Source organism: Sinohyriopsis cumingii, unplaced genomic scaffold (genome assembly GCF_028554795.1).
Source record: "Sinohyriopsis cumingii isolate HCF-2022 unplaced genomic scaffold, ASM2855479v2 utg001518l, whole genome shotgun sequence".
In the NCBI taxonomy this organism is placed as follows: Eukaryota; Metazoa; Mollusca; class Bivalvia; order Unionida; family Unionidae; genus Sinohyriopsis; species Sinohyriopsis cumingii.
In genome coordinates this window covers 78,414-93,173 of record NW_028316010.1, presented here as the reverse complement: position 1 = coordinate 93,173, position 14,760 = coordinate 78,414, and the positions used below count along the sequence as shown (strand labels likewise).

The 14,760-nt window shown below is 32.6% G+C and overlaps 1 protein-coding gene across 1 annotated transcript in view; it reads right to left on the bottom strand.

Moving 5' to 3' along the window:
- Window positions 1-14,760, bottom strand: part of LOC149772056 (uncharacterized) — a 112,491-nt gene that overhangs the window by 55,599 nt on the left and 42,132 nt on the right. The window contains exons 18-26 of the mRNA XM_089947924.1: window positions 9,824-9,954; window positions 9,064-9,396; window positions 8,157-8,355; window positions 6,597-6,856; window positions 4,415-4,628; window positions 3,727-3,969; window positions 3,347-3,508; window positions 2,553-2,747; window positions 543-791 (exon numbers count right to left, since the gene is read on the bottom strand). Coding sequence (XP_089804050.1) covers window positions 543-791; window positions 2,553-2,747; window positions 3,347-3,508; window positions 3,727-3,969; window positions 4,415-4,628; window positions 6,597-6,856; window positions 8,157-8,355; window positions 9,064-9,396; window positions 9,824-9,954 — 1,986 coding nt within the window. The remainder of the gene's footprint in view (window positions 1-542; window positions 792-2,552; window positions 2,748-3,346; window positions 3,509-3,726; window positions 3,970-4,414; window positions 4,629-6,596; window positions 6,857-8,156; window positions 8,356-9,063; window positions 9,397-9,823; window positions 9,955-14,760) is intronic.

Below are 14,760 nucleotides of genomic sequence, written 5' to 3'. Positions count from 1 at the left end.
AGATAAGGCGAGAAATTATACCCGTATGAGGGTGACGTGATCACATTCCAGAACAGTTTAGAAGCTATTTACGTGTCTAAGGTCACGTATTCCAGTACAGCCTCAATGTCACTCTATGTATCCCACAAACAAAATAAATTAAAAAATGAAGTTGTTTACTTGATTCTCAATCAAGGCCAGGACCTAGGTCAGCAAAAAGATACAAAGTTCTATTTTAAGTATTTTCGACCAAACAGTCAGGTGAAACTAAATTCTGTAAAGTATCCAATTTCAGTAAATAAAATTACATTACTTAACATGTAATGAAATAAAAAAAATGTTTTGAAACTTACAAGCAATAAATTAAATCAAGTATACATAACAAGTGAACATAAATCCTGTGATTTTGAGGTTGAAGAACATAAATTAAAACAGTGTTTCTTATTATAAGTGCATGGTAATTTTTTATTGTTACATCTTTAGAAATGACTTAATATTTGCTTCAATGCATTCAGTTGACAACAGTGTGCGTTGTTTTATTTGTGGCTTAACATATGACTCACCCAATTCCGTCTGACCGGATGATGCTCTTTTCTCCACCTTGCGGGTATTATTAGCAACAGCCTCGTTTTCAGTAAAAACTAGATCATATACACATTCTTGGTTATCTTTGCCACACTTTTGTTCTGCCCTTGCCACTTTCACCGGATCTTCCTCGTCCAAAAATTTGGGAACAAAATCTCTGTGATGAAAGTCAAAATGGTTCTTTCCAGGAGGATATCGAAAGACGGACTTATTAGCATCCACCTCCCCTGAAATAGTATATAGTCTTACATATAATTTTCAAGATATATATACATAAAGGCGTACTGTTTGGGCAACAGTAAAATTAAATCTAGTACCTATTAATGTCGTTATTCAATTGCTTTAGCTCCATACGGTTCCTACAATACAGTCAACCACAATGCAGAATCTAATGAAAGTTTGTGTTCAGCTGTCAGTTCTATACATCGGGGATATTGTATCAGCACTCAGTTTGCATTTTGTAAATAATGACCAGTTATGACTGAAATAATAATAATGCAAAGAAAGTAATTTGTGTACGAATCTACTTATCTTATTCCTTTTGCTTCCGTTTTAGTAGAAAATGCATAATAGGATCTATTAAAATTCTCAGGACATAGACTTTAAATTCGGATACGAGGTGCAGTGGTTACACATATTCAAAAATTTAATTATGTCAAAGAAATTCCGAATTGAACTGGCACTATTTCAAAAGAGTGCTTCCATATTATAAGTACAACGGTATGCAGTTTTACCTTTTAAATATAAACACATCCCGTCATACACAAAAATAAAAGAGATTCAGAAACTCGGTCATCATATACAACTGTATATGCTATCTCTAATATATATATATATATATATATATATATATATATATATATATATATATATATATATATATATATATATATATATATATATATATATATATATATATATTACTGCATCGCTTACTGTTCCTTTAACATTTTATATATAGTATGTGTATGTGGTTACATATGTGTGTTTATGTGAGCATAATTGTAGGTGTTTATACGGATGTACATGAAGAAAATAGTTGCAATAAATACTTTTTTTGATTTGCTCTCTCTCTTTCTAGGTTAGCCAGAATTAAATTCTGTATTGGGTTTAGAATAAGATTATAACACAATTTACTATTAATAAAAAAAATCTTTCCCCTCTATATTATGTTTAAGGCCCCCAAAATTCTCAAGTCCATTAATGTGTTCATTACGTCTCTTCTCTAACTACTTTATTGGAAAATATGTTGCAAGTTACAATATCATCTAACTCACGAGCAGTTTTGATTTTTCACCTAAAGCTTTGTAACTTAAAAGTTTCAATGTTTATGTCCTGCTGTACCGATATTCTCTCTTCGTTTGAGTTCAAATGTATCCATCATTGCACACAATAATGATACTGTTGATTGAGATGCAGATTTTTTCAGTTATTTTGTCCGTTTTTCAATTGTGTACATCTTTGTTCTTTGCAATGCATTTTGAAACATCTTACCCTTCATTTAATGATGTACTATATTCACGAAGTAGCCGCCCAGTGTGTGCAGTTTCTTGAAAATGACATGATAATATCTACAAAGATATAATCTATTCATTTTTATCTGAGGAAAACTGAGTATGACTTGCCTATAAACTGTATCATCTCTCGTGCGTAAGCACAGCAAGTTTTCACTACTCTCTTTCATTTTTCGTGTTTATCCATTTTAGCTAAGAGGGATATGTTACTATACTTTTCTAGATTTACATATTATTAGAACTTTTGCGATTTCCTGACGTTAGGTGTCTTACTGTTTGATTAAAGGAAAATTATGAATTTCATGTATCATCAAGTTCAAATATGTGATTTACTAGTCACACAATAACATTAATATACCCGAGTTGAATAGGCTGCAGTGCTCTTTGTAAAATCCCAATAAAGTTATAATCCTGACTTTATGACAACAGAAGGTGAAATGTTCGTGAATAAATACAGTATACATCAAAACTTACACGACTGTCCATACTTAAATATATCACGTTCTGAGGGCGAAGGTCGTAGACTAGTGCCATTAGGAAAACGAAAATCGTTATTAGGATCGGCATCGAAATTTCCAAGAAGTCCTTCCGGCTTTCTTCTGAATTCATTTGGAAGTACGACACTTACAGAAAGCATTCCAACACCCAGAGACACGTTAAAAGATATACCTAAAATATAGTGACATGATCAAGATTGTTCAAACACATTCGCAGTTGGATCGTATGAGCAATTTATTGTCTTAGCAATAGCATTTTCTCTGCAAAAGAAACTTACTATATTGCACGCCATATATATTAACAGGAACAATGTTTAATCTCGTGTTTGCGCCGTATAATCTTACACAAGTTATTAAACTTTCGCAACATAACATTGGTAAAAATGACATGATTTGGATCTTGATCATGTTTTCCGTCCTCATGTTTGCAACATAATTTGTTATGTTACATATATGCATGTGAAAGTGCTTTCTTCGCGTAATACTATTTTATTTAGAGGACATGCAACTTCGATATATGATGAAACATATGGATAAAAATAAAGAACACTAATTAAACTGAATTTTGAAACGGCTCATTTTTGAATGTTTTATTGCGTAAGATCCATTTTTAATAAGCATTATGATCTAGAAATATAAAGCGCTTTCAATAAATCTAACACAATATATTAAATATTCTTTAGCATTTAAGTTAATTAATCTGACATATATTAAACTTTTTCCAAAAAGTGAAGGAACGTAAAGTAAAGTATGGAAACATATTGTACTTACCTGACGAAAATACAGCTGTGAATGTTTTTGAAGCTGTATCCCGCGTTAAATAAATAAATTCATTTACCACTTCAAAATTTTTGGATGTATCAGCAAAATCACTTGTGTAGTCATCAAATGATGAAGATGAATTTTTGGTTGATCTGGCATAAATGACTAAACCTGAAATATATATGTATATCTAAACACACATATCATCCTTTAGCAGATAATACAGATGAAAGTGAATGATTCACGATAAATATATATTGGAAGTATATAATGGCTATCGCAGGAATGTATTTAGGGGCATCAAAAGACTAATAGTGCAGAATAGCAATAAAAGGAAAGAAAATATTGGTTTATTCGTAAAAGTAACAAAACTATTGAATGTAACTCACCATCTTTATTTTCATTCAGCTCTACATGAATATTAGCACCATGATTATCCTTTGCTGCAAAAGCCGAGAAAATTGTAGCATCCGTCAGATTCCTATCAGCCTTCTCCGCTCTAGCTGTACGTGATTGCAGGTAAAAAGTGACGTTGGTTGTCTCCAATGATACAAGTGTATATTCTCCCCATCCGTTAAAAGTAAACTTTCTCTTGTCCAGTGTCTCGATATGAGGATCACCCCAGAAGCTAGCTGAAACGGCCAGGAGATTACAATAATGTCATATAATTTGGAATCGTATGTTTGCAACATGACTATGCATACGACTTAATTAACACTTAGGTATTAAATGTAATGGAAGAAAACAACATCCCATCGTATATAGCTATTCACTTTACCTACACATATGAATCTTAAACACTTCAAAAACTGAACAAGCACCTACCCGAAAAATGACTGTTCCAAACTTCAGATATTGTGATAAATGGAAAACGAGATGATAATCGTATTCGACTTTTAATGCTTAAATATTCTGTCCCTCTGCACAAAATAAATTAGGTATCATACTGTCCCGGTGAGTCAGTGATACATTAGTATGTGTTATTTAAGACTCAACTCAGTTGTCCATATTTGATTTTAAACGTAGACTTACGACAAAGAATGATAGACTATAAGCAATGCATGACGTTGCACTCACCAAAGAAAAACGGGAATACATTGTAACAGTTACTGACTGGTCTGAGTTGGTAGTATAAGTGACATAAGTTTGTTTTGTGACAGCAATATTCCTTCATCCTGGCGTCAATAGCTTGATGTTGTTTGGAGAACGTTATTTTGTGATATTCCTGAAACCCACCAGCTCTTGGAGCAGTTTGTAAGTATTGACTAGTCCTCCAATCATAGCAACATGTCTGTAATAATAATAATAATAATAATAATAATAAATACTACTGCTACTTCTACTACTACTACTACTACTACTACTACTAATAATAATAATAATAATAGTGATAATGATACAAATATAAATACTTCCATTACTATTTCAAGGAATTGTGTGTATCAAAATGTTTGCGCACGATATATGTGCTGAAAGTAAGAGATTTCTTGCCATTTGCAGGAATACTTGCGGACGTATATGTTAAGCCTTAATTGTTATAAATTCTGATATCGGTTCACCCACTGTCTCGTGCACAAGGTAGCGGCAGTGAAAAAATGGTTAACCTCAAATTCAATAGCCATGGCTTTAGAGTAAGTTCCAGTTTTATACAGATACATTTACAAATATATTTATTATTATAATCTCTTACAGTATAGGTAATTAAACAATTTAATCTGTAAGAAAGAAAATTAATATTTACGCACGGGTAACATATACAATTGTGTTTGTTTTTAACCATGTCTGATGGAATACACGGCACGTTATCTGTACTATAACAAGTTTCTCGGAGAGCCATATAAATCTGTGACGTTTCGTATAATCCGGATGGTGCTGTCGATGGTGACGTGCGATCTGAGAATGGTATTGGTTAATACACAGTGAGTGACAAAAGCTTCGAGAATTACATATATGCATGAAATATGGAGGGAGTCGAGTGATCCATCACAGTCTATGTCTTTACCATTTCTTTACCATTTCTTTTTATTCATGTTCGTGCGCATCTATCTGCTAAATATATTACTCGAATGTATGTATACGGATATGGTGTCAGATTCATTCTTAGTTCAAGTACAACTTTTCCACAAAATTGTATTCCAATCATCCTGTTAACTATTACTGCGCCAGTCATTAGTATCATCCCCATTATCAGATTGATAACAGTTAGATACATTCATATCGTGTAACGAAGGACATGGGCATACGAAAGTTCGTAATACGTAAATTAGAATCCCAGTGGGCAATCATGGGACTAAGAAAAATGTTGTTGAGATTATGTAAGCTATCATTAATGTTCGTCATCGGCATCTCTCTCCCGTTCTCTTTCTCTCTCTCTCTCTCTCACTCTCTCTCTCTCTGTCTCTGTCTCTCTCTCCCTCTCTCTCTCTCTCTCTCTCTCTCTCTATATATATATATATATATATATCTGTGTGTGTGTGTCTACATCTAGATTTTCTTTCAGCAGTAACTTCCATAAAAATAGCATGTCCTTCTGAATAAACTGGCTTGATATTTAGGGGGTAAACGTTTCATTTTGTGGACAGTAACTATCCGTAAAGATAACCAATCTGGTACGGGTTAAATAATAATGCAGTTCACACGATTGTCTAGCAAAATAAGTATAAAATGTTCAATATACTTTGTTTCAAAACATTATAACAATTAAAAAGAACTGCATAGCGGAATATAAATATGCCGGTTTGCTATTTTATTTGCATTTGCTTTTTCAACAGCCGCTATGGGCAAATCGAACTTTAAAAATATTTATTTTGTTTAAGTTTCATCGTTTTAGCGGATGATGGGTGAGTGAGAGGTGACAATACCTGCCCATCCGTTTCATGGGTGATGGTAACCTTCACTGAAATTGACGAACTAATTTTGTCTTAAGTTATAATTTAAATGTACTAGATCTATCGATTGTAGGACAGTATTTAGATAGTGCAGATTTGAAACCCGACTGATTTAGCAGTTGCAAATGGTTAGGTTGCATTGTCATTGTACTATTGTCTGATCCCTGCCAATATTTGGAAGGATTCAGCTCTCGCAGACCTGAATGAGAGACGTTAAAGCTATTTATTTACAGTTACGATTACAAGAGTCTGGTGATGCACTGGCCTTTAAAATTGACACAGATGGCCTTAACGTTCAAATCCAAGGATGTAAGGTCTCAAACTGATTTATTTGATATTACAAATATGATACAATGTTAAATAATGCATACCTTTCCGTGGGGGCTGTACCACCACCTTGGCCGTACTACAGAGCAGTAAGTATCCGAATCCAGGAAGTAATTGTTCCCATATGAACTGTCCCACCATAGCCAGTTTAGTGAACATGGACATAATGGCATATCATTATTCATTGTTTCGTAATAATTTTTCTTATTAATGTTTTCTGACCACCACGAAAGGCATACATGTTGGTCATTGCTGACGTGGTATCCTAACGGTGTCAATCGATAGTACAAAACTCCTCTTCGACCTGTAACATGTTTTAATTGCTTAAACTGTATCGAAACAATCCAATATAGATAACATACATACATACATACATACATACATACATACATACATACATACGTACGTACGTACGTACGTACATACATACATACATACATATATACATGCCTACATATATACATACATACATACATGCATGCATGCATAAATACATAAGTACGTACTTACGTAAATGGATACATACAGAAATGAATTATACTGAATGGTCGTTATATCTTCTATATAGCTGATATTGATTAAAATATGGAGAAGATAATAGACGTTAATGTTACTGATAAAATAAATATCCGACACCATATTTTAAATTATTTTAAGTACAATAATTCAAAGATAAAATATATTTAACAAAAGGTTTCCCATGAGTGTTTTGTTGATTGAATTTATAAAGCAAATAATTAAATACTAGCTATCGTTCTACTATGTTTAAACTACTATCTGAAAAACGCGAACAAAGCGATTACATTATACATATTTGAATAAAGTCATAGTTCGTTTATAATTGATTTAAAGCATGACAAGTCCAGCAACACTTGATGAGAGCATTCATCACTATATAATAATGTTCCAAAGGAAAATCCTTAAATGTGTTTGCAATGTCGTCAGCACTTGTTTATCTTTATTTGAAACTCCGATAATATAATTGCTGGCGTAGAACAATTAGTGGAGCTTATACACATATATATCTAACATTAATTGTGTATGACAGCTTTCTTCTCTAGATTGAAGAACTTGTATTAGTGAGTGAAAAAGTATGAATGTTTATCACTCTTTACAAAATATAAATCGAAGATATATCCAGAAACTGGTTTCTAGTACTTTTTTGGGGAAATTTCAGTTCATTATAATTGTTAGGCCTGTATCGAATGCATACATTTAGAAAGCCAGCATTTCCATTGAAGACTTATTTGTTAAAATAGGCTTGCGATACAAAAGTACGTCGCCAGTAACAGGAATGTTTGACCAATATTCATATCAAACTGGAATATGCTAACAACATGTTTATAAAACCAAAGATGGAATAGTGAATCAAAGTTAAAATTATTAATTTTGCATAGGATCACCTAATGCAGTCGTCGTCAAAAAGTATAGAGAATACAAATCAATTAATTACCATGCATGCAATTTGAATAAAGTTTGTTCAGCTAATAATCAGTAACTGCAAACTTGTCTGCGCTGAGATAACTACCAACGCATGCGCTTCAAAAGAAGCAACATATTGGGGACATACTGAAACGTGTAAAGAAGAAAATATAAATACTCACCATTTGATTCAACATATTTGTCAATTGTCCAAGCCGTGGACATAAATGAATTTAAATCTCTCTTCACAATCATCGCTTCTTTGAACGAATAACCGATAAAGATTTCATTGTATTGCAAGCGCATTAGGTCTTTGAAATATATGTAGAAGACAAATGTGTTTAATCCATCAGTCACCAAAACCAGTTGGAAACTAACGTGCTATAAAATAGAAAAATTATAAATTTATATGAGCTCGTTTTGGTAGACAATATTACAATTGTACTTTATTACAATATCAATGTTGTTAAAATGTGAAATGAACAGCTTAATAGTAAAAAGCTCTTGCAATCAAAATTAGACTTACAGTAACACATTATTAATTTCATATATATGATTTTTCCATTAAAGAAATATACTAGTGTATGTATTTCATTATAAGAATTATATCCAAAGATTGGATAAGAATAACAATATAATCTTAAATGTATATATAATATGTGAAGTAATTCATGTGTTTTGTTTGTGTCGTGCTAAGATTATATTATGTTCGTCATTGTTTCGTTGGTTATGTCAAAGAATATTTCTTCACGTTATTAGAAATATGTTCTTCAGAGGTTTATAATTTGTACAAAGATAGAAGTTCTAAATAACGTAGCAATTTCAAAGCCCCTCTAAGTTGGTCACGACTGATTACAATTTGTTTGTATATTTAAATTACCTGCTTTAGGTACTCTTGTACTATGTTGCTATTTAGGAAAACATATCATTCTAATTTGGCCCCTGGATCTCGAATACAAGATTATATAATTTTTGCCAAGAAGAGCTGCCTCTTGTATGTATTTGTTAAAGTTTAAATATCCCTGACAATATATATATTTCAACAATAGTCTAACAGTTATGATATGCTTCATATCACAACAGTGTTACCTCTGACTGTCGAGTAGAGGCTGGATATGGGTGTACTTTGTCCCACGTGACGACAAGAAGAAAAGTTGGACTAAAACGTCCCTGGTCACTTTCCGTACTACGCACGAAATCACGCACCTTCACGACATTTTCGTTTGAGCTCAAAGTATAATTCAGGATCATGTCATACGCATGGTAGTAGATAATCGCTTCTCGAGACGATCCAGGCTGTTGAAGGTGAAGATCTGTAAAGTATGGGGCAAGATAGGAATGCTGTTGCAAGTCCTGGTCACTACGTGGTGGAGTAGGTGTGGTGACCAACTCGTTGAATGAAACAATTCCGTTACTGCAGATCTAGGAATTTAAAATAAAATAAATCTGATTTATTGTTTGCAAAGACGATAAAGATAAAAGTCGTAAAAACTCATTAGGCACTTCTAATAAATAATGTAACTCAAAATTCGACTATTTATGTTATTTAAAAAGCATGAAGTAAAACAAGTAAATCATGTATACCCATTTTAAGACTTTACGTGAAGAGAATATACCAGATAAAATAGGTCAGGTCAGCTCTCTCATGAAACCAGAATTGTGTCTCAATATTTAAGATATGATTTAGTTTTTGATTAATTTGTTTTTGTTTCATTATATACAATTTGCATGCATTGCCTTGACACAAAGCTAATACTATGACGAACAAGCGCTGTTCACTTGAATGTTTCTACCTTCATTAGACTTTGCTTGAATAGAACACATAAAATATCAGTAACTTGCTGCTTACATGCATTTGTGTATAAAGTACTCCATATATTGGAAACGGTAATGATGAAGTTACAGCAGAGCTACAGGCGTCATCCACGTTGGTGAGAGTCTGATCAAGTGTGGATAGGCCGTAGCTTAACTCAAATGAAGCTTAAATAAAAAAGTTTTCAAAAAGTGAATACATTTGGTTATCAGCTAAAACGGAATAGATGGTCTCAGCGTAATACATGCATCCAAAATTGTCATATTGCCAAAACATGAGAACGAACTAAAAATAGATGTGATGCACAGAACACCACTATACTAATTTCATTTGCACACGATTTCTAAAGTATTTACAGATATATAAAGAACAAATAAATAAATTATTCAATCGAATCTGCGTCATGTGATCGTAAAACTGATTGTGCTAAGCTTGCTTATATGCAAACCAAAATATGTGCAATACAATCGTCTAATTCCAGTCGTAATAATAGTGGGTATTACATTGATAATTTTCAATTGAAATAACTTTATTACATATTTCTATGGAGAATCATTTGGCAATCCACTTCTAGTATGATATCTTTCTCCAAATTTCCAAAATGTGGGCAATACTGAACGTCTGAATAAACTTCTGGCTAAATTCAAATACCTCCATACATCTGGATATTATATCTATTGGAATAATCTTGTTTAGCAGATCATTCAGGTGTAGGTGGTATGCATACCGCGTATTCTCTAACTAACCGTGATCCAATTTCGTCTATTTCGACATTTTCCAAGTCAAATTGTGCCATTCTGAACAGATACCAATTTTAGAAACTGATAGGGAATGCGATAAGTCTTTTCACAAAGACCTTGCGTCTTGAGTATTCTGAATTTGGCTGCGTATTAATCTATTCTCGTTACCTCTAATTTAGTAGTAAACGTATACAAGTGGTATCTTTATCAGCTGACTGACTTTTCAATAGGTTGACCCCTATAATGTGCATTGTCTTATGTGGAAACTAATGTTTTTTTAGAATTGCCAACAATTTCCTAAACAAAAATGGAATCACCTTTCACAGTCAAAATGAAATACTGGTTATTGTCTTTGTTATGAAATGTAGCTCTTTTTGCGTCACCAAACATAGAAAATACATTACTAAAATATTGATCGTTTGATAAAGGATATATGAAAACGGGAACAGTAGGTGATATATATATATATATATATATATATATATATATATATATATATATATATATATATATATATATATATATATATATATATATATATATATATATACATATTTGGCATATGAATTGTTTGGACAAAATCAGGTTATTCTAATACATTGTTAAAAAATCCTCTGTGAATATAAAAATGTCTTAAATTTTTTTGATATATTATTATTATTATTATTATTATTATTATTAATAGAGCAGTTCTTTCCGCCACAACAGAATGGGCGGTTTCAAGCATAGATTTAATAAACGCTTTCTTTGCATGAGAAAATACAATTTTCTATCAACTTTTGCACTTATTTTTCGAAAAGCAAAAGGCCAAAATAACTTGTGTTTCCTGCTATTTATTTGTCACTTATACGACGTTAGAATGAATTACAATCTAATAGACATTTCAACATAATTAGAGGAATAAGAAACTGTCAAATAATCGGAGATCGGAAAGACGATACTGACTCATAACCAGGTATTCACCATGATGTTTCTGTGAACGCGCAACGCCGCTGTGCCATTTTATTTGCATATAATGACAAAAATATTGCAATATGAATAAGGAACATAGACATCGTTTGATCAATCCCAAAATTACCATTGACCGGATACAGCCCATATGCTGGCAAAGAGATGTTTAACGGAAATCAAAATATACAAAACGTGTGTCGCCAAATGCAAGTTAAAACACTACTGAGTACACCTTTCGAAATATTTTAATAACACAACTTCTTAAAGCGAACATGTAGGAACTTAACTCATAACTACAGACATTTATTGTTCAATAAATTACCAGAGCAGTGCGTAAAAAGATCAACACTATTGGGCCTCATTGAAATATCTCCGTATTGATTTATACGATCTGTATTACAATAGAATATAACGAAATGCTCCATAGTCTCATGAGTCTCAAACGTTTTGATTGCAAATAACAGTTTTTAAAAAAGTACTAAGCTAGGCGTGTATAAATTCAAATTGTAATCCAAAAATAAGAAATATTATGATATTTGGTTTTCATAAAGGCGTTTGGTCATTCAGACACCCGATGCATATCTAGCTCTTCGTTCTACTACACACTGTAAATGTAGATTCAGACTGTTTAATATAAGATATTTGTGTAGTTGAAGAATACGCAGGGAGGTTCACAAAGGATGGCGAATTGCGTTCGCCAATATACAGTATTGTTTGATATATAAAATTAAGGCAATTTAACAGAAGCAATAAGGATGGTGTACGTGATAGATTGATTAATACTCTTCATAGGACAATTGAATGATTTAACTTCATCCCTATACAAATCATTTGTTTATAATGTATAAATATTATTTTTGTATTATAAGGCCACGATTATAATAGTAATAAGTGTACATAATGCGAACGCTTTATCTAATACTCATATTATAAAATATTTCAAAAGATAATGCCCGTTTTAAAAGAAGATAAAGACAAATCATTTACATCACTATCGTAATTATCAAATCTTCCCTTTTCTTCTAATTAGTAATACCACTGGAACATGATTATTCACTTTCAAATGATCATGAGGTACACAAATAATATCTGAACATTGCACAATTAATAACTACACACAAACGAATTGGCTTTAAACAAAATGGTTTCTGTTTGTTTGCAATTTATTGAAAATGAGTGTCAAAATAAATTCTCAACGTTACAACAAACAAGATTATCTTCTAGCGAACATTGAACATACAATTCAACTGCTTGAGATACGTTTCAGTTTTATTTATAACAAGTATCTCAACTTCAAAACTGAGTTCAAGGGCAAAATATATGCCCGTATTTCCGATGTCTTTCATTTATGAACGAGGTCAATGTTTTTTTCTCTTTTGTCATTTTCTAAATGATACATATTGTAATTACTCTCGCAAAAGACAGGCAAGGGGTTTATGATATGATTAATGTACGTTTACCCCAGCAGAGTTTCAAATCATTTTAGTAACTTCGCAATTCAATTTGTATTACACGATGTAAATATCATTTGTTAGACGATTCTTTCTTTCATAGCAAAGACATTAATTATCCGAAAGTTTTTTCTTTGCAAATAGAACCCGAAGTGAATTGCCATGAATTATTCTCCCGCAAACAAAAACAGCTATGAACAATTTAGAGACTGAATAACGCTCTTAATGTGTGTGCAAGACAAATGATGTACATCGCGAGCAAGAGAAAAAGTGTTTTAAACAGCGCAAAAGGATTGATGTTTCAATCTTAGGATGTGCGTAGTTGCAACCAAGGATATAAAAGAATGATAAAATTGTGTCGTTTGTAAAGCCTGCTATATTATTCAATGAAGTCTCCGTGATCCGTTTACAAGCAGGAAAGCTTGTAGGAGATAAATATATCTGAGTTGGATATTCGTCTCATTTATTCCAATTCCACCACACCTACACCTCAATGATTTGTTTCTGTAGATATCTGTGACCCAGATGTAATTATACAGCATCACCTTTACTTATATTCTGACCCATGTGCCTTTCAATAACATTTTTACTATCTAAATTAATGTGTAGTTGCATTTGTTAATAATGGTTTTAAAAATCTTAATCTTCTGCATTCCTTTTCTTTACACGTGACAGAAAACCGTATATGAAAAGAGATTTCTAGAAAGTATACCTTTTAAAAATTCTGAACAATTCCATTTAAATGTATCTGTAATCCTCTCTTCTTCCCTGCCTAATAAACATCTCAACTTTAAAAGCAATCGGGTGAGTACCCTATATTGTGCCATTCTAGATCTCTTACAATTGTTCTTGTTCTGGATGCATGTGTCCATTTTTGGAAGTGAATTGACACTATTACTGATCCTCTGAATCGCTCAAATGGATTCGTCTCGCAATATGTTGCATAATAGAATGCTTGTCCTTGTCATATGTCCTTCCCCAAATTGAAATTAGGCTTTGACATTCACTTAGTTTTAAATGGAGAATGGAAGTAAACCAAATGTTTCTCTATATGTAAATGATGAATATTTGCTATACTAAAATATACAAACAAGTGACAATCAGATCTTAAGAGATCATTTTGATTTTCCGAGCAGTCTCGAAGAATGTATCACTTGGTAGTCTCAAACGTATTGAATGCAACATTCAATAAGAATCTAGATATCATTTGTCTGGTTGTTTCATTCGTCATCTTATGTACTTTATTATATAATTTCAAAGCTTCTTATCAGCACATGATAAGTAACAAGAATGAATTTTTAAAAGATCTACCATTTGTACTGGTGGAAGTGGTCGACAAGGTGGTAATGTAGGTAGTTGCTTTATCAGGTGTTTTTGTTAAGATAGACATAGTTTTACCTGTAGTAGTGTCTCTATCTGTGGTTGTAGTAGTCGTTGCCGATGTTGTGATGATACTTGTTGATGGGAGTTTGGTTGTAATTGTGATATCACTTTCAGTACTTGCTGTCGATGAAGTCAATGTCGAGCTCGAGATTGGGAGGCTGGTACTAGTAGTTGCAGTTGTAGGTGTTTCAGTGGATAATGTTGTTGGTTCCACCGTGGTGCTGCTGGTTGTTGTTTGTTCTGTGTAAATACATTCAGAAATAAAATGCCAAGAAAGAATCTCTCGCAATCTGAAAACGTCGCGTATCATTCGGAGAGGGAATCTGATTCTTATTGTGTTTGCAACCAACCCGATGTGACAAGCGAGCAAGAGAAAAAGTATTCATTTGCTTCCGCAAACTATCTGCATTATTTTACAATTTGTACATGTAGAAGTGCAGTCTTTGAT